Source organism: Bos javanicus, chromosome 13 (assembly GCF_032452875.1).
Source record: "Bos javanicus breed banteng chromosome 13, ARS-OSU_banteng_1.0, whole genome shotgun sequence".
Lineage (NCBI taxonomy): Eukaryota > Metazoa > Chordata > Mammalia > Artiodactyla > Bovidae > Bos > Bos javanicus.
Window position 1 is genome coordinate 66,987,989 of NC_083880.1, and position 20,673 is coordinate 67,008,661.

At 52.0% G+C, this 20,673-nt stretch overlaps 1 protein-coding gene across 1 annotated transcript in view; it reads right to left on the reverse strand.

Annotated features, from left to right (window-relative positions):
- Positions 1–15,031, reverse strand: part of TGM2 (transglutaminase 2) — a 34,529-nt gene extending 19,498 nt beyond the window's left edge. The window contains exons 1-4 of the mRNA XM_061437557.1: positions 14,902–15,031; positions 10,687–10,866; positions 5,313–5,555; positions 248–366 (exon numbers count right to left, since the gene is read on the reverse strand). Coding sequence (XP_061293541.1) covers positions 248–366; positions 5,313–5,555; positions 10,687–10,866; positions 14,902–14,911 — 552 coding nt within the window. The 5' untranslated portion in view covers positions 14,912–15,031. The remainder of the gene's footprint in view (positions 1–247; positions 367–5,312; positions 5,556–10,686; positions 10,867–14,901) is intronic.
- Positions 15,032–20,673: the final 5,642 nt, after the last annotated feature.

Genomic DNA, 20,673 nt, shown 5'->3' on the forward strand with positions numbered 1-20,673 from the left:
CTGACTTTCTCCCACCTTGAATCCAGAGCTGCCGCTCCCACAGTGCACAGGGCCGTCCTTTGCTGTGTGACCTCAGGCCTGGCCTGGGCCCTCTCTGAGCCTCCAGCCATTTCAGAGCCCTTGAATCCTTGACAGCATGGGGTGGGTGACTCTGAGACCTTGCTTACACTTTCTGATTTTGTCTCAGACCCAGGGCCCAGCTCACAGCAAGCCAGAGATGGTTAGGAGGGGCAGAGTGTGGCCCTACCTGCCCAAAATTCCAAGGTATGTTCTTGATGAACTTGGCTGAGCCCTGGTAGATGAAGCCTTGCTGGGTAAGGACGTATTCTTGCCGCTCCTCATCTGAGTCCAGGTACACAGCATCCGCTGTGGGTAAAAAGGAAAAGGCCTCAACTCGGCATCTGGCAAGGCCCAGGTTCCCCACAGACATGGCAGCTGGGGTGCCAACCCTTCAGGGCCAGGGCAGCTTCCCTGAGGCCATTCTCTCTTTTAGTCAGAAAAACTAATCATTAAGTAATAATCTCACACCAGTAAGATAAAGTATTATCAGTTGGTGATAACAATGGCTGTCTTTTATCCAACACTTGCCACCTGACAGGACCTGTGATAAATGTAATGACATAAGTTAACTTGTTTAACCTCCACCAAAGCTTCACGTGGAAGATATCCTTGGAAGCCCCATTTTACAGATGGCAAAACTGAGGCTCGAGAATATTTTACGGATGGGAAAATCACACCAGCACAAGAGACAGAGGAGCACTGACAGGGGCCAGCAGTCAGGAATCCCCTAGCTCTGAGTAGGGGATTTTTGCTGTATGACTCTGGGCAGGTCACTTCTCCTGCCACCTGACTGTGTTTCCTGAGGGTCAAATGTGATCACAGAACAGGAAGGTGCTTTGCAAGCTGAAGCCCCGAGGCGGTGTGAGGAAGGAGCATGATTCCGAGAAAGTCAACGCAAGGTTGCCGCAACTCAGAGGGAGAAGATCTGTCCAGCTTGGGGGTCAGGTGGCATCTGAAGGTTGCCTTGATGACATTCTAAGCAGAGGACTAGAGAGATGAGCGGTGCAGCTGCTGGAAAATGGACGATACTTAGTTCCCTGTGGCTCTAGACGACAGAAGAGGGCCTGAGGCGGTGGGACCAGCTGGAGGGCAAAGGTTAGTCCAACTTTTCCAATTCCCACTCACAAAAGTGAAGAAATTAAGGCTGGGAAGGGGAAATCCAGAGCCATCATATGGCTTTGATCAGTCCTAGGCATTTTTGCCTTTATGGGCTCCTTCCTCCATTAAAGAAAATCTTTTTGTAATATATTTTTTGACTGCATTTGTATAACGTTGGATCTTCCCAACCCAGGGATTGAACCCAGGTCTCCTGCATTGGCAGGAGGATTCTTTGTCTTCTGAGCCAGCAGGGAAGCCCAAATAAATTAATATTATGTGTTAAAACATATTCTCTGGCCTGAACCTCTTTTTTTTCTTGGTCTTCTGATTTTAAAAGAAATTAACACATTTTCGCGGGTCCCTAAGAGTATGGTGGGCCCAGGCAGCGTGCCTACTGAAATCAGCCTGGGGAAACGTGTCCAGTGCCTGGGGAAGCAGCTGCCTGGCCCCTCAGACCCCTGGGCCCCTCTACAGCAACAGGCAGGCAGCCCCCGCCTGCACCGCCTGGAGGAAAACAAATGTGAAAGTGGCTGAGCACCTTATGCATCCTGCCAGGAGGCTTGGGCGATTGCGCAATGAACACCGGTCTTCAGATAAACGAGCTATGTGGCTGCAAATCAGCTGGTGGCGTGGGAGAAAGAATCTGAGAGAAAGAAAAGGCCGTGCTATTTCCCCATCCAGTGGGAGGGTCAGCACATGTTGAACTGTCCCCACCTCAGCCCAGGAGGCTGGGACTACGATGTCCCCACTCAGGTCTCTGGCTGGTAAAGATGGAGGTCTTGGGGATGCTCACTTGGGATCCTGACTATGCTGGAACTCAGGGACCAGAGGCCCCCAGGTCATGGGCAGATGTTGCCCTCTCCCCCAAGAGGGAGAGCAGTTTCCTCCCTTAGCGCTCCACACCCCAACTCAGCCCAACTTCCTATCTCCACATTTCCAGCCCACCCCCTCTCTGGGATGTTGGTCCCTTTAGTCATTGTGGTGCTTGGCTGGCTGCCACCCCATCCCTCTGGGCAGGGAAGAGGCAAGGCCACAGGGAGGGGTCATCCCCTAGAACCTCACTGCCCGTTCCTTGAACTCTGAAACCCCACGGTGATGGGGTTGGGGAGGGGCACTGCCAAGTGTCTGCCCCAGGGGCAGGGTTGCCAACTACCTGTAAGTTCACACTGATTAAAATCAAAATGAGCAGACACTGTGACCAGCAAGGCCACTTCTGTCCTGAGAAACCATTCTGTGTGGCCACAGGGCATGTGAGCAAGGAAACTCCTCCCTGTGATAAGCCATAGGAAACCAACTCATGTCTGTGGATGGGAGCCAGATGGCAAGGCCCGGGACACTTGCAGCTCTTAAAAAGGATGAACAGTGACTTTCCTGGGGGTGCAGTGGCTAAGACTCTGCACTTCCAATGCAAGGGACCCAGGTTCGATCCCTGTTCGGGGAATAAGATCCTACATGCTGCAACTAAGAGTTTGCGTGCCACAACTTAAGATTCTGCATGCCACGACAAAGACTGAAGATCCTGCAGGCTACCACTAAGACTGGTGCAGCCAAATAAATAAACAAAACAAAAACAAAACAACAACAAGCGATGAGCAGACGTGTGCAAACTGATGCAGAAAGAGCCTCAAGACGGTAGAGGGAGAAAAAAAAAATCCCAAATTGCAGGCTGATGTATACAATGGGGATTCTTTAATGTTTAAGACAGGGAAATCCATAATGCAATGATGTCTTCTACAACATGATCAATATAATTAACACTGCTGTATGTTACATATGAACATTCTTAAGAGAATAAATCCTGAGTTCTTACCACAAGGAAAATATTTTTTGCTTTAATTTTGTATGTATATGAGATGATGGATGTTCACTAAACTTATTGTGATAATCATTTCATGATGCATGTAAGTCAAATCATTATGCTGTACACCTGAAGCTTATACAGTGGTGTAGGTCAATTATATCTCAATAAAACTGGAAGAAAAAAAAATACAGCGATGTCTCCAGACACAAACACTGAATCTAAGGAGATAACCCCTCCCGAGACAGCTAATAATGGTGTTTCCTAAGGAGGGGAGTGAAGGATGGGAGGCTATCTCTCTGTAGTGCTTGAAGCTTTTATAAAGAGGGAGTTCTCATATCTTACTGTTATAATTAAAAATAAAAGCCAGGGCTTCCCTGGTGGCTCAGTGGTAAAGAATCAACCTGCCAATGCAGGAGACAGGGGTTTGCTCCCTGATCCGGGACAACCCCACATGCCGGGGAGCAACTGAGCCCGTGTGCCACAACTACTGAGCCGGTGCTCTAGAGCCCAGGAGCCACAACTATTGAAGCCAGTGAGCCTAGAGCCCGTGCTCCACAATAAGAGAAGCCACCTCAGTGAAAAGCCCACGCACTGCAAACTATGAATAGAAAGTAGCCCCCACTCTCCGCAACTAGAGAAGACCCGTGCAACGAGGAAGACCCAGCACAGCCAAAATGAAATGAAAAAAAGAAAGAACAGCCAAAGTATATAAAAGAGAAAATAAAAAATCTTTCTGTTCAAAGAAAATGCCCCCAAATGGAGAAGAAAAATAAATAAATAAAGCGGTGGCTCAGTAGGAGGCTGGTGGTCTGGAGGTCCGGTCTGGCCCAGTAGGAGGCCAGAATTTCTGTTCTGGGGCCGGGCTTCGAGGAGGCAAGTCCATCACCAAGCTGGGCCTGCCCACATGGCCCCTCTCTCTGCCTGGCTAGGTATAAGCAGCAGTAGTAGGGTTAGTTGCTCAGTCGTGTCTGACTCTTTGCGACCCCATGGACTCTTTGTGATCCCCTCCTCTTTCCTGCTCAAGACAGACTCAGCCCTTTCCCTGATTCTCTGGTTTTGTCCGGCATCCGCCAACTTACTTCTTGAAGGAGCTGCCAAAAGCCACTTATCTCTAAGCCTCAGTTTCCTGTCTGTAAAACAAGGATGCTAATCTCTGCCCCTGGGGGTTGTTGAGAGCAACCATTAAAAAAGTGTATAAAGGGGCCTCCCTGGCGGCTCCGTGGTAAAGGTCCGGGAAAATCCCACCTGCCATGAGACGACTAAGCCTGTGCACCGCAACTCCCGAGCCTGCACTCTACAGACTCTGAGGGCTGCGACTATGGGGCCCCCGTGCTGCAGTGAAGCAACTACTGAAGCCCGCACGCCTAGAACCTGTGCTTCAAGCCACTGCAATGAGAAGGCACCCCAACAAAGGGTGGCCCCTGCTCACTGCAACTAGAGAAACTAGCCTCACAGCAACAAGGACCCAGCACAGCCAAAAATAAATAAATAAAGATATATTTTAAAAATAGAAATCAAAAGAGAAGTTTTAAAAAAAATGGTGATAGTGATAATTTATTAAAAAAAATAAAAGAGTGTATAAGGAGCACTTAGGTGGCCAAACTGCTCCTGCCCACCTCTTCTGGGTACCCCATCCCTCCATCTCCCTGCTTCCCTTCCCCAAGCCAATTTGGTGAGATTTAAAACAGAGCCTCACAAAATAGAACCAGGTATGAGGCCATGGCCCTGGGCCTCCACTGGACAGTCCTTTCCTGAATGGGGCTCTGAACCCAGGCCACCTCCAGGCAAGGTGGGATCCCTTTGTAGCTGTGTTCAGTCGCTCAGTTGTGTCTGACTCTTTGCAACACCATGACTCTTAGCCCATCACCCTCCTCTGTCCATGGAATTTTCCAGGCAAGAATACTGGAGTGGGTTGCCATGTCCTCCTCCAGGGGATCTTCCCAACCTATGGGTCGAACCCAGGTCTCCTGCATTGCAGGTGGATTCTTTACTATCTGAGCCACCAGAGAAGCCCAAGAATACTGGAGTGGGTAGCCTCAACCCAGGAATCAAACCAGAGTCTCCCACATTGCAGGTGGATTCTTTACCCTCTGAGCTACCAGGGAAGCCCTGGTAGCTGTGTAGACTGAGGCAAGTCATTTTGCTTCTGTGAGCCTGTCCCCACCTCTATAAATGGGAATAATGAGAGTTCTGACATCACAAAATCTTGGGAGGCTAGAAACTCACTCAGTCCACCTGGATGTCTCTGCTGCCCCATCTTCCGCCCACCACCCCCCTGCCACCACGTGGTTCCCATGGGTGGGTCCAGCCCTGCCCATCTCCCCATCCTGCCCGTGGATAGAGTGCAGCTCACCTGGACACCAGCTGTTGAAGAGCAGGGTGAACTGACCCAGCATGAAACTGGAGCCCTGGTAGCCAGTGGAGGCCTCCAAGCTGAGGCGGTAATGGCCAACGGGGGCATTGGCCGGGGTGCTGAGGTGCAGCGAGAGGGTGCTGTCTCGCTGGTCCGCTGCCACCGCTGCCCAGGCCCCCTCCTCCGTAGCATCGGACAGCCTGAAGAGGGCCTTGGTCCCGGCCTCCTCACTGGGGTCTGGGCCTGCAGAGGAAGAAAGCAGTGGGCCATGAGCTGGGGGTGGTGAGGGAGGGTGAGCACCAAGCCTGGCAGGGGCAGAGTGCACGCCTGGGGGGTGTCCTGGGCCTGGGTGTGAGAAGTTCCCAAGTTCCCAGAAGGAACTTGGAGGAGTGGTTTCATCTCTCTGAGCCTTGGCTTCTTCATCTGGGGACTGGGCTCCAAAATGCACAGGCTGGTTTTGTGGGAATGCACAAAAAGTGGCAGGCACACAGCACGTCCTCAGTCTCCTGGGAGAGGGGACGGCGTGGCCTGGGACAGGGTCACAGTGACACTGTTCTGGACTGGTGTGACTTTGAGCAAGAATAGCCTCCTCTCTGGGCTCAGTTTGCCCATCTGTAAAATGGCCAGGAATGAGGCAAGGTACTCCCCAACGGTCCTCCATTCCCACTTAAATCCTTTACCTGCTGGCATCCTGCTTTCTCTTTCAGAAAAAGAAGCCCAGACTCTGAGTAAAATGGGACCTCAGTCCTCTGAAGTGGCCAGTGGGGCCTGTCTGAGAGCCTGCTTGCTCCTGGCTAGCAGAGGGTGCTGGCCATTGTAGATCCAGGTGTCTGTCTCCCCAAAGCCCCCTCCACCTCTTGGCCTCTGTATCTCCACAGGCAACTCTGAAGAGCCAGAACCATCCCTCACCTCCCTACAGCCTCTGACACTTTACCAAGCGCCCTTGGCACTTCCTGCTTCCCCCGAGACCCCTTGTACAGGTGGAAAAACCGAGGCTCAGAGAGAAGGGCTCTTCCAAGAATGTTCCAGGGGTCTGTGGCAAAGTCAGCATTTGGGCCCAGGTCTCCACGTTGTCTCTCATTCCCAAAGGGGAGGTTTCCCCAGTTGGGAGGATAGTGTCTCAGGTCTCAGTGTGCTGAGGGCCTGCCTCCAACTGGCTCTTTTTCGGGGGGAGGGCAGGGCCCAGATTTTGCAGGGAGGTCTGAGTCATAGGGAGGGCGAGCGGGGCCGGTCCCCCCTTCTGGACTTGGGTGGTGGAGAGAAGAAACAGAACTTTCTCTGCCTGGTTGGGCAGCTGCCCGGGAGGGTTTCTGTTTACTCTTCCATCTCCCTCCCTGCCACTCTGCCGTCCACCGCTGACAGTACGGGGCCTGCCCAGTAAGGGGCTACCTGCCAGCCCCGCCCACACCCGGGCCCAAATATAACTATGAACTAACAGGCATGATGTCGGCCTCTGGGGCCTTGAGTGCCAGGAGCCAGCTGTCCTTTAAACACTCCCTGTCTTCCAGAGTTAGCATTTAGGGGAGGAATTGGGCAGCACTGGGGCCCAAGAGCCAGCCTGAGTCTGGTTTCCCCCAATGAGACCTGGAGTGCTGTGTGACCTCGGCTAAGTCATGAGACCTCTCTGATCTGCAATTTTCTCATCAAAGACAAAAACAGGCTTAGACTATATTCCTGGAAAGGTTTGATTCCAGGTCTGATTCTGTGACCTTGGACAAGCTATTTCGTTTCTTTGTGCCCCAGTTTCCTCATCTGTAAAATGGGGTCAATTGCAGCACCTCCTCATAAGGTCATCGTGAGACTTAAAGAAGCTGAGGCTTGTAAAGCACATTACAAGGTGCCTGGCACGCAGTAAGCACTCATAAGTAATAGTTAATTATTTACTACTGTCACTACCACCTTCTAAATGCCGTTTAGAGGAATTGGTGAGAGTTCATAGAAAGCATTTAAAGCAGTGACTGCTGCTGCTGCTGCTGCTAAGTCGCTTCAGTCGTGTCCGACTCTGTGCAACCCCATAGACAGAAGCCCACCAGGCTCCCCCATCCCTGGGATTCTCCAGGCAAGAACACTGGAGTGGGTTGCCATTTCCTTCTCCAATGCATGAAAGTGAAAAGTGAAAGTGAAGTCGCTCAGTCGTGTCCGACTCTTAGCGACCCCACGGACTACAGCCTACCAGGCTCCATCCATGGGATTTTCCAGGCAAGAGTACTGGAGTGGGGTGCCCAGCATATACTAATTTTGCAGTAAACATGAGCTATCCTCAATGTCATCCAACAAGACCATTACAAATCAGAGTTCTCATACCAAATAACAGATTTTGAGACTGCAGTGGAATGTAGTAATTGCCTAGCTCAATTGCATCACTTCACAGATATGGAAACCAGGGCTGAGAGTGATAAGGTTTGGGTGACCATACATTCTAGTTTTCCCAGGATAGTCCCATTTTATGCCTGTTGTTTAGGTGGTAAGTCTTTTGTAACCCCATGGACTATAGCCTGCCAGGCTCCTCTGTCCATGGGTTTTCCCAGGCAAGAATACTGGAGTGGGTGCCATTTGCTTCTCCAGGGGATCTGCCTGACCCAGGGATTGAACCCACATCTCCTGCATTGCAGGCAGACTATTTATCACTGAGTTACCAGGGAAACCCTTTCATGCCAGTGGTCCCAGCATAATTCTTTTATTCATAATCTTTTCATTCTCAGAAGAGACTCTGTTGGGATGATCAATGTTCTGGTTTCCACAGTAACAGGCTGGGCTGGGTCCCATAGTCACTGTCACCACTGACACACCGCCCTTGGGGACCAGCCAAGAAACACTTGCTCTCTGTCCTGTGGCAGCCTTGTACACACACACACACACACACACACACACACACCCCTTTCTTCTGAGGGGTCTTGGGGGATGGGATGAGGATGGGCTGTCCCCCAACCCCACCACTGTTCAGGTAAACTGGCTTAGAAAATTCCTTGGCTGCGGTTCCATGCGGTACTCTCTGTGGAGCCAGAGGCTCCACAGAGATCACACTGGGCATAAATGACCCTGGAGACCTGAGGGGTCCTGGCCTCTATCCTAACCACAGCAGTGAGGGGCTGGGTGGGGTGGATGAGGGGAGGCTTCCAGAGTCAAGCCTGCTATTAGCCTCATAAGGGTTCTTTTCACTGTTCCAGGCTGACCTCACTGTTACCCCTCCACCCTCAAACCCTGGCCTCCCTTGTGGGGGAAGTAGAGCTTTAGTCCATAACAAGGATGGTGCTTGTCTGCTGTGGTCTGTACCCCACAACAGGCCTGTCCGGCCTTGAAGTGTCAGGGTGAGACGCTCAGCATCTGGGCATGGTGGCATCAGGCCACACACTCCATTCACTGGGTGACCTTCACCAGCTCTCTCCCCTCTCTGGGCCTCAGTTTCCCTGAAGAGGTAGGAGAAGCGGATCACAGGCTAGAATGTTCTAACACCAAAGCAGGGTGCCTGGGCCAGGCTTGGCCAGAGGCTGACTCAAGCTAGGCCTTGAGGTGGGAAGCCTGGCTTCCTGGCATTGTCCCTCAGCTTCTTCAGCCCACGGGAGGGTCCTGGTAGCTCAGACAGGGAAGTCAAGAGCACCCAGAAATACATTGCCTTCTATGGCTGCCCTGGGGGCTGCGGAAGTTAGCAGGGCAGGTTGGTGATGGCTTGAGATAGGTTGGCAGAGACCAGAGAACAGAGATTAGTTGCTGGGGTAAGAAGGCTGCCTGCCTGCCTCCCGTTGCGGTCCCAACCCTGAACTAGGGGCCTCATTATCTAGCACCAGGCTGCCTAGACAAATGGAAAAGAAGGAAGAAGAAATAAGATACCTTGAGAGTGAAAGAAGGGGAAAAAAGGTGGGAAATTCCCATACCAGCAATTCAACAACCATCTATTTCACAGAAGAATAAAACCAAGGCCAGCAGGCCCTTGTGGTGAGCAAGTAGATGTCTCTGCTCTTAGATCACAGCAACAAAAAGCCTCAACTCTGGGGTCAGGGTTTGAATCCTGCTGTGCGATCTGAGCAAGTAAATGGACCTTTCTGAGCCTCAGTGTTCCCATCTGTAAAATGGGGGCTAGTTATGCATTCAGAACAGAAGGATTCTGGATAAGTATACTTACACCACAGATGTGATTCTCTCCAGCCCAAGCCTGACTCTTCTCAGGGCACCACCCCCAGCCCTTAAGTTCCATAGATTCAGGCTTCCACTTTACAGAAGGGGAAACTGAGACTGGAAAAATCGAAAACTTGCCAGAGGGCCCTCAGGTCTATAGCATGAACCCCAAGGCTGCTGGGTGTGGGTGTGTGCGGGGGGGATGCCCTGGTTAGTAGGTGTGTCCCTGCCAGAAGGGAAAGGGGAGGGAGGAAAGGGATGGAGGGGATATCCGTAGTGGGTCTGCAGGCACTGTGATAAGCTTTATCAAACGGCCGCCCAGGTAATACAAGCCTCAGCCTGCTTGCTCTCTGGCCTCAGAGACCTCAGAAAGAGCTAGAGCTGGCCTTTCCCACCCCTGGGCCAGAGTCCCAGCCAGGTGGCCCCTCGCTGACCTCAAGGGAGTGGTTCCCACCAGAAGCCAAACCCAGTGGCGTTTAAGGTCACTTTCTGGGTATGGCAAACAAAGATGACTGGGCATTGGGTATCTGGGGATGGGCTGCTGGGGCCTCAATGTCCCTTCACCCATCACTAGAGTCCCTGGAGCAAGATCAGCAACTGCTGTGAACATCTGCAGGGCACTCCCTCATGTTAGGCTTTTTACCTTAGGAGTGCTTTAGCTCAGAGAGGCTAAGTAATTTGCCCAAGTCACACAGTGGGCAGGCAGTCTGGTCCACACCAGAATCCAAGTCTGTGAGTCTGAGGCAGCCTCCTGATGCTTAGAGAAAGAACTACGGAAACACAAAACTGCCCGCTCAGAAAGCTAGAGAAAGCTGGGTTCTCTCCACCACCCAGACTCCCTTTGGGTCTGATCCCAGAGGCCTGGTTAGGTTGTGTGGGTTTGGAGAAGAAGCTGTTGATAATTAGAAAATTGTCTGGATGTGGGAAAAGGCAGGCAGGATCTCGATGGACCTGTGTGCTAGCAAACGCCGCCCCCGACCCCCGCATACCCAACCCTGGTGATAACAGGTCGTCAGGAAGCCAGGCACCCAGAATCACAGACTTGTCTATAAAGCTGAGTGGTGTGGGATGACATCCCTCCACTCTCTGGACCTCAGTTCTCTCATCTGTAAAACGGGGCAGTGACTGCTGGGAATTTCTCAGGGGAATTCCTGAGAATTTCTCAGGAATTTCTTCCCAGGAGGAGGAATGGCGTCACCTTTCCCATGGTCTGCAGGGGACAATGAAATCAGAACGGGAAGGGGTGGAGGGTAGTACTCACCAGTCACAGCACAGAAGGTGAGGCTGTCCACGCTGGCCTCATAGTTCCGGCCCTCAAAGTGCAGAGTCAGCCAGAAGGGCTGGCCCCGCCGCACTACCAGCCTTTCCCTGCACAGGTCAGCTGTGTGGTGGTCACGGCCATTGGCCTCCAGCTCCAGGTCACATCTCTCCAGGACCAGCTCTGTGAAGACAGTGAGGGGCTTGAGCCAAGGTTCCATCTCACAGCCAGCTGTGTGCCCCAGGCTCCCTGGACATGTGGTGTTCAGGGCCCTCCCAACCCTCAACTGCCCTGTCGTGCAGAAGTTAACCAGGTCTAAATGTCCCCAGTTCTTTTTTTTTTTTTTTTTTGGCCATGCCACACTGCTTGCGGGATCTTAGTTCCCTGACCTGGGATTGAACCCAGGCCTGCTGCAGTGGAAGCTCAGCGTTCTAACTGAACCACCAGGGAAATCCTCTCCAACCCTTAATCACAGGTTGTGGACACTGGGGCAGGTGGGGAAGGCTCTGCCACCTCCTAGCGGTGGCCCTCCGGCGACTCAGCTCTTCTGGGCCTCACTTTCCCCACCTGAGTCCACAGTGAGAGACAGTAGGATCCAGGTTGGCTGTGAGCCATTAAGCCCAGTGCCTTGCACATAATAAAGCACCTTCTAGACATGGGCTAGTCTATTGTGACTGGAGGGTTCTTTTGGTAAAAAGTGGGGTGATATTTGGTATTGGTTAGTTACACGGGCTTTGCCTTTTAGGTTTAATTTTCAATTTCCAGGAAATACAGAGGACTGAGGAAGTCATTAAATTTAGGACCAGGACACGCATGGGTGCTCAGTTGCTTCAGTCATGTCCAACTCTTTGCAATTTTATGGACTATAGCCTGCCAGGCTCCTCCGTCCATGCAACTTGCCAGGTAAGAATACTAGAGTGGGTTGCCATGCCCTCCTCCAGGGGATCTTACTGCCCCAGGGATCGAACCTACATCTCCTACATTGCAGGTGGATTGTTTATCCACTGAACCACCTGGGAAGTCCCAGGACCTGCACTCAATCAACAAAATTCATACTCTGGGAAACTACAAGCAAAGTATTTGGTTCCTTTAACCAATAAATTGCAAAACAGAAAGAAATCAAGAAAAAAGACAAGAAAAAAAAGTTGAAGGGGGTAGACTAAAAGAAACCTAAGGCACATTATAACCCACTGTGCTGTATGAGCCTTACTTGGATTTTGATTTTAAAAACTATTTATCACATACAATTGGCAATTTGAACACTGATAGAAAATGGTGATATTAAGGAATTTTTTATTCATGTCTAACAAGGAGTCCTTATTCATTGGAGAGAAATATTGAAATATTTACAGATGTGATGTATGGGAAGTGAAGTGAAAGTGAAAGTCGCTCAGTCATGTCCGACTCTTCGCGACCCCATGGACTGTAGTCCATGGAATTCTCCAGGACAGAATACTGGAGTGCATAGCCTCTCCCTTCTGCAGGGGATCTTCCCAACCCAGGGATTGAACCCAGGTCTCCCACAGTGCAGGTGGATTCTTTATCAGCTGAGTTACAAGGGAAGCCCGATGTATGGGATTTGCTTTCAAATAATGGAGAAGGCAGTGATGAAGGGGCAGGAAGCAGCAGTAGCTGTAAGTTGGTGGTGGCTGAGACTGGGTGATGAGAACGCAGGCATTTATTACACTATTCTCTCTACTTTTATATGTGCACAATATTCTCTACAATAAAATTTCTTTTTTAATGACAGGAGTTTGAGAGTCTTCAGGACCTAGGTTTCAGTTTGGATGTACTGCTGTGTGATCCTTAGCAGGTGTCTCTCCCTCTCTGTGCCTCCTTTTCTGAAGATTCAAGGGCTTAGCCCAGAGCAAAAGTTTGATATGTGAAAGTTCTGTTTATAATTTCTGAAGGAGCTGAAGGCCAAAGTAGGGACAGTGAGGGGCTAAGGAAAGCAGAAGTCTCATAACCTTGGCAAGCTCAATCTGACATAATCAAGGTCAAGATTAGGGGGACAGTAGGGTCGGAAGAATGGGCAAGGCAGGACTCCCAGAGCTATGGGGCCCTTGAGAGTAAGTTCTCCCAGTGAGGCCCCGAGGCAGGGACTGGCGAAGTCACCTAGCAAGTGGGTCCTCCCATGGGGTCATCCACGCAGTTCTCCTTCCTCCCGCCACTGAACATCCTCTAAACAAGGCGCAAATTGCCCAGTGACTGCCAAGGACTTTGACGTGGGTTATCTTCACTTAAACCACAACTGCCCAGTTCAGTTCAGTTGCTCAGTCGTGTCCCACTCTTTGTGACTCCATGGACTGCAGCATGCTAGGCTTCCCTGTCCATCACCAACTCCCAGAGTTTACTCAAACTCATGTCCATCGCATCAGTGATGCCATCCAACCATCTCATCCTCTGTCGTCCCCTTCTCCTCCCGCCTTCAATCTTTCCCAGCATCAGGGTCTTTTCCAATGAGTGGGTTCTTTGCATCAGACACAGCTACTATCACTATCTTCACTTTGTAGGGACATTATGCGGCCCCAGGTCTCATGGCAAGCGCAAGACCAAGCCTGGGGATTTGAATCCAGAATCCAAGGCTGTAGAGTCTGGAGCCCAGCCTGGTAACCACCTCACTCACAGCTCAGGATCTGCTGTCCATCCCCCACCCACATCCTGCGTTGTTTCACACCTGGGAGGAGACCTGGGAGGAAGGTGAGGCCCCTGGGATCACAGCAGGAGAGACCTCCACTAGCCACAAGGAAGAACTTCCTGCTGGCTTCCTGGGGTGAAGAAGGAAAACTGCAATTCCAGAGAGCTGACGCGGCAAAGAGGCTTCGGGTGTTGCGTCCAGCAGCATTAGTCCACGCACATCCCCCATCATAGGCATCTCGCCTCTGAAATTTGTTGTCCCCATGGGAGACCTTAGAGAGATCGTCAGACCCTGGTGTGGGGCAAATGGGCTGCTGTCTCATGCTAATTGTGTGAAGGATTCCCAGAAATTATGCCCAGCTCTAGAGGTGCAGAAACACCAGGATCTAGGATTTCTGTACCAAGAAAGGACCTGAGGTCTTCCAGGCCACTGGGACCCCTGTAGGAAGTGGCCACTCTGGCAATGGGGCAGGGGGCTCATCATAACTGGCCACTCCAGGTCCCCCGGCCCTACTGAGCCCCACTCTTGGGAACAGGGATGAGAAACTGCATTGGACACAAGCGGCCACCTAGCTGGCTTTCGGTCACATGTGCTGGGGAGCTGGGTCCCAGAGAGGGACAAAGGTGGCCGGAGAACGCACAGCCGGTCGGGCACGTCCATGGTTCCTCCCACTCATTCCCGCTCCATCTGCCCCATGTGCCCCTCCAATGTCCCCTCTGCCCCCCTCCTTTCTGGGGGCTGCGGTGGTGCCAAGGCCACCTCCAAATGGACTTGACCCAAGAGTCAGCCAGGGTGCTGAGCACAGCTGCATTAGTGCAGGCTCGCCCCCCATCATAGAAATCTTGCCTCTGAAATGGTAGCCCTGCCCAAGTGTGTGTGTGTGGGTGGAGGGGGACAGGTAGGAAGTGAATTGAGCTCCTTCTCCGTTCCTCTCCTCACAGATGTACCAGTGGCTGGAGTTACTGTCCATGTTTTACAGGATGGGAAACCGAGACTCAACCAGTGGCCAAGGACAGGGGATGCAGCACTTTGAGGCAGCCTGCGAGAGCAAGCCTGTTCTCAGGCCTCTCCTCCACTGGATGCTAGGAGCTCCCCTCCATCCGCTGAGACCAAGGAGACAGCCAGGATTGGCCTACACACCATGAGGGACTAACCAAAACTCAGTCCCTGAGGCCAGGGACCGCATTCTCTGCACAGCTTCGTGCCCAGCACGAAGCAGGGAGCCAGGCCCCACTGACTGACTGAGGACAAGTGACAGAGGTCGGTGAACAAGGTACCTTACGGTTTAGAACACGCCTTCGTGGTCCACTGCCTCATCTGATCCAGGGAGGCAGGGGTTAATGGATATGCCCTGGGGATGGGGAAACTGAGGTCCCAAGCAGAGCCAGAACTGGGGGCCGGGCACCTCTCATCCAGCCCAGCCCTCCTGTTTGTGCTCCAAATCGGGGGCTTAGGGATTGAGTCCAGCCGGGTCCTGACCCCCACTGCACCGGTGGGACCACCGAGACTAGGGAGAGATGGCTGGCCCCTGGACCCCGGGGACCCTGCGCGGTGGCGGCACCCCTGACTCTGATACTCACCCTCGGCCATGGTCAGGTGGTGGCTGTGCTCCTCGGACTGGTGGCAGGACACTTCAAGTGCAGACCACTGGCGGCGGGCAATGCAGGGGCTGAGCGCGAAGTGAACTTATAGCCCGCTTAGGGGCGGGCTGGGGGCGGGGCCGCGCGGGAAGGCGGGGCCCGGCGAGGCCGGCTTTGCCCGGTCTGGGCCCACGTGCTTTCCACCAGCCGGCAGGGGCGCCTTGGGAGGCAGGAGCCCAGGGAGGAAGGGAGAGGGCTGGGCAAGGGCGCCCTCTGGGGAAGCAGACACGAGCGCAGGGCTGGGACAACAGCCACAGGCAACACAAGCCAGGACACTCAGACAGACTTGGATACACAAAGTCAGATCTTGGGTGACAGAGACACCTGGATACAGAAACACACACACACATACAGACACACTGTTGCATCAAGACACACAGGCATACCTGGATACACAGACATGGACCCACAGTTAGGTCAGACCCGGGATGAAGAAGACACACACATCCTCAGATACAGACTCATGGAGACCTAAGGATGTGGACACACAGACAGACAGACAGATACAGCAGATGAACCTGGACACACACAGCTGGTGACATGGACGTAAAATCAGTGACATGCCTGTACGTAGACACAGCCGGACACACTTGGACAGGTACCCACTGAGAACCACACAGAAATAAGCAGGTGTCCGGAGGCACTCAGCTCCCAGACACACACAGACAACACACTGTCAGAGGTGGACACAAAATCAGATTGGGGCACCTAGAGACACACAAAGGTGCAGATCCTGGGAGCGGGACACGGCCTCATGTACAGACATGCAGACACACCCGCAAAGACAGACATACCACACTGTCTCTGTAGCAAAACCCAGACATCCCTCTAGCTGTTCCTCTGTCCCAACCATCTAATCTAATCACTCATCTATCCACTCATCTGTCCATCGATCCATCCATCATCCACTTACCCCTCCCCCTCTCACTTCCACTGATGATGCTCCTTGCAGACCCACCCTGTGCCACAAGGAGACAAAGCCAGTCTCCCAGGGACTCAACCTCTGCCTTCTCACCCCTAGCATCTGGGGGCAGGAGGCATCACCCAGTCTTCTCCCTCTGATCCTCCAGCCTTCTGTGCTTCTTATCCACCATGAGTCCTGAGCAGGAAGGGTCTCTGGGGAGACAGGGGCCTGTGAGCCTCCCCCAACCCTTCTTCCTGAATGGAACTTCCTGAAAGTTCCATATCTATTGATGGATTGGGGCTTACAAAATTGGCCCCAGTTTCCGTTCCTGTGTGACACAGTGCAGGGAATAAACCTGTGTTGTTTCAGTAGATGTTTGTCCCTGAGTCAAATGGACCCTGCCTGGGATCTTAGTGAACAAAACACAACGATTTGGGGCCCTGCTGACCCATAAAATAGTCCCACAGGTGAACCTTGTAATTGCCCCAGAAATGCTGGACTGGAAGAAACACAAGCTGGAATCAAGATTTTCGGCAGAAATATCAATAACCTCAGATATGCAGATGACACCACCCTTATGGCAGAAAGTGAAGAGGAACTAAAAAGCCTCTTGATGAAAGTGAAAGTGGAGAGTGAAAGAAGTTGGCTTAAAGCTCAACATTCAGAAAACGAAGATCATGGCATCCGGTTCCATCACTTCATGGGAAATGGATGGGGAAACAGTGTCAGACTTTATTTTTTGGGGCTCCAAAATCACTGCAGATGGTGACTGCAGCCATGAAATTAAAAGACGTTTACTCCTTGGAAGGAAAGTTATGTCCAACCTAGATAGCATATTCAAAAGCAGAGACATTACTTTGCCAACCAAGGTCCGGCTAGTCAAGGCTATGGTTTTTCCTGTGGTCATGTATGGATGTGAGAGTTGGACTGTGAAGAAGGCTGAGCGCTGAAGAATTGATGCTTTTGAACTGTGGTGTTGGAGAAGACTCTTGAGAGTCCCTTGGACTACAAGGAGATCCAACCAGTCCATTCTGAAGGAGATCAGCCCTGGGATTTCTTTGGAAGGAATGATGCTAAAGCTGAAACTCCAGTACTTTGGCCACCTCATGCGAAGAGTTCTCATTGGAAAAGATTCTGATGCTGGGAGGGATTGGGGGCAGGAGGAGAAGGGGATGACAGAGGATGAGATGGCTGGATGGCATCACTGACTCGATGGACGTGAGTCTGAGTGAACTCCGGGAGTTGGTGATGGACAGGGAGGCCTGGCGTGCTGCGATTCATGGGGTCGCAGAGTCGGACACGACTGAGCAACTGAACTGAACTGAACTGATAGGTTGTTGTAGAAAGTGTCCCCTGCAGCTGACGAGAGCTCCGAGGAGGAAAAGGGGCAAGTGACTATCAGTCAAGAAGCCAGGGTCTGAGATCCCACTATGGAGCCACGGGCAGGCATTTTAGGTCTCCAGGTATTTTAGGTTTCCTCCTTTGCAAAATGGGGGCGAGAATTCCTCCCTCTCAGGCCTGGCATAAGATTCAACCAAAATGACTAAGGTTGGGCAACTAGTACCTGGTGAGCACTAGATAAATGGAATGTCTGAGTTTTGGAGCAAAAATGCCATGTGTCCCAGAAACCTGGCCCTGAGGGACAGGGACCCCAAAGAGAGACAGGAGGCCTGGGGACAGTCAGGCTCTGCAGAAGGAAGGCTGTAGGTTAAATGTTTCTATAACAGCCAGCCTTGCCCCAAAGAAATGGATGAATTTTGCCTTTGTTCATTCTTTTCCATTTGAAAATGACATGTTCTTCTCCACGTGGTACTCATCTTTCTTTATTGTCCCTACCTAGGAGCTCCCTGGAGGGAAGGAATGGACTGGAATCTTATTAGAATGCCCATCAGGTTGTTCCTGGGGCCTGGCTTGGGGCTTGGCACAGGCCCATATCTGTTCCTGACCCAGACAGGCACCTCCTCTTCCTTCCTCTGCCCGATTCTGTAGAACTGTGACCACCTACGTGATGCAGGGCCTTGAGCAATCCCAGAACTGACTTCCAAGAAGTGGTAAATAAAGACTAGAACCCAGGCTGGGCCCAAAAACCTGAATTCCAGGCTTATTGACCAGGGGGCCTTTGCCTCACTCTGGGACCCCATTTTCGCATCTGTTCAGGAGGCCTGGGAAATGTTGCCTTGTCTTATCTCATTGGGCAAGTCAAAAATTCAAAAGCATTTTACTGAGGGGGAAACTGAGGCCCAGGGGGCATAGTTATGGGCTCAAGGTCCCAGACAGAGCAGGAAGGGGTCTTTCATCATCCCTTGCAGGGGAAGTGCAGGGCAGGGCACAGTTGAGGTCATCTTGACTGTATGATCCTGGGTAAATTACTAGAAATTATCTCTAAGCCTCAATTTCCTCATCTCTGAAATGGGTATAATAAGAGTCACCATTCTTGGGAATTAAAGATAGCATCTGTGCAACGGGGGGCACATAGTAAGTGCTCAATATCACCTAAAACATTTTTATGATGATGTCATCAAGAGTCAGGACTCCAGGACTTCCCTGCTTGGTCCAGTGGTTAAGAATCTGCCTGCCAGTGCAGGGGACAGGGGTTTTATCTTCCCTGATCTGGGACGATCCCACATGTTGAGGAACAACTAAGCCTGGGCACTGCAACTACTGAGCCCACACACAGAGTCCATGCTCTGCAACGAGAGAAGCCATAGCCTCTGCTCCCCTTAACTAGAGAAAGCCCGTGCGCAACGAGGACCCAGTGCAGCCAAAAAGAAAATAGAGAGGATCCCCCTTTCCCCACAAAAGGAGATTCTGACGTGTGTAGGTGAAGCAGGTTGCAAACAACGTAGACTATTTGGTGAGGGTTACTTAGAAGAACTCCCGGGTCCCAGGGTCACTGACTGAGGCCTGAACTCCCCCTTTCGAGGGATCAGTCCTTCATTCCGTAAGGATTTCCAGGTCTCGAGGTGGAGACAAAGGTGAATTTTTAGAACTTCAAAATAATCCATTACCAGCCAGATGTCTCATTTAAAACTCACAATATGATTTTTGTCCTTTATTAAATGAGAAAACGGGGGCTCAGAAAGATGAAGTGACTTGCTTGAGATCACAGTCAGTAAGTGGGGACGTGAAACCTGGGCTTGGTTCAAAAGCCTCTACTGGCTTTTCCAGGGTTCAGAGGTCAGTCCTATCCCACCCCTCCACCCTCCATTCCCACCCACCTAGGAGTGGGGCCTCAGGGGCCTGGGTCATGTTTAGTCTTAAAGCTCTTGGCAAGTGAGACCTCTAAGGGCTGTGGTCTGTGATGTGACCCATGGTGTCTGGTGTATTGTAGATGTTCAATAAATGTCTATGGCATAGGGGTGGCAGTGGGGATGGGTGGTGTGAGGATGAATCAGAGTAAAAGGAAGAAGGAAAGAAGGGAAGAAATTAAGGTTCAGAGAGGTTGGGGAAATTGCCTGTCAGGCTTCCAAGCCCTGACTGAATTCAGCTCTTCCCTAAGGACCAGGGACCCCTAGACCAGAGATCCTCTTGGCTGGCTGAGTTGGGAGTGAAGGGAGGGCTGGGGAGTAGTGGGTGGGACCACCATAGGACATGGTCTCAGCTTTTCTACCAGCTGGTGACTAATGACGGATGAGCAGCGTCTAGCTTAAAGCCCAGAGCAGGCAGGGCCAGACTCCCCTGAGCTGGGAGGGGCTGAGGTAGGGACATCAGGACAGGGGCCTTGGGGAAAATGTCAAGGGGGCAGGCATGACCTTTTCAGCCCTTTGAGAGGGAGTGGGTGGGTGGCCTCTCTAAGGCAGAACCTGGGTGTCCCAGGCCATGGGGAGCAGAGAGCAGGACACCCGACTGGGGAGGGCCCTCCCAATGTGTCCATTTTGCAGATGGAAAAGCTGACCTGGCCATGGTCCTCAGCTCCACCCTTACAATGTGTCCCCCACTCCCCACAGTCCCTGGCCCCCAGCATAGGGCCTTGGCCCCAACTCTGCCTCTTAAGCTCTGGAGACCATGGACCCTTTAGTTCATTTCTCTGAAACTGCAGTTTCTGTGAAAGCAGGAATTACCACCAAGACCTCAGAGGGCTGATGGGAGGATCGGAGGAGGTGTGGAGCCAAGGGGAGCCTTCTGAGAAGTGATCTGAGCTTGCCCCACTCCTGCTGAAAAGTCGAGGCCCTGTAGGTCTGGCCCTTCTTAGCCTCCAGTTTCGTCTCCCACATTTGCACCCTCCAGCCCCACCAGAACCCCTCCAAATGCATCCTGAAGTTATCTACCTCCAGGCCTGGACGCAAGTTGTGCCATCTGAGATGCCATCCCTCTTCACCTGTCAGCTTCACCAGGCTTTCCATGCTCCCGAGCAGGCTTTCCTTCCTTCATGCCCAGCACCCACAGGGCACAGCTAGTATATGCCTTGTATAAGGATTCATGTGTGTGTGTCTGTCTCCCACCGCCCACCAGACTCCTGGTGGCTGCTCAATAGATGTTTGTTGAATGAACAAGTGACCTGCCTCAGAGAGAGACAGAGAGAAGGGGAAGCAGGGGGGCGCTGGGGCAGGCTCTGACGGTTAGCTTAGAGCCTTGGTTGGCAGGACCTGTGGTGCTGGTTGCCTGGGGCAAGGACATGATTCTGGGGCATCTTTCAGTTCTTGTTGCCTCCACCAGAGACAAGAGGTCTGGGCCCAACTTACTCTCCAATCATATCTCCTACGATCCTAGGAGCAGACAGACCCACTGCTGAGCCTCAGAGAGTGCAGATAACTTTCTGAAGATCACACAGCAAGTTAGGGCAGAGTCAAGGTAGGGCCTCCAAACCC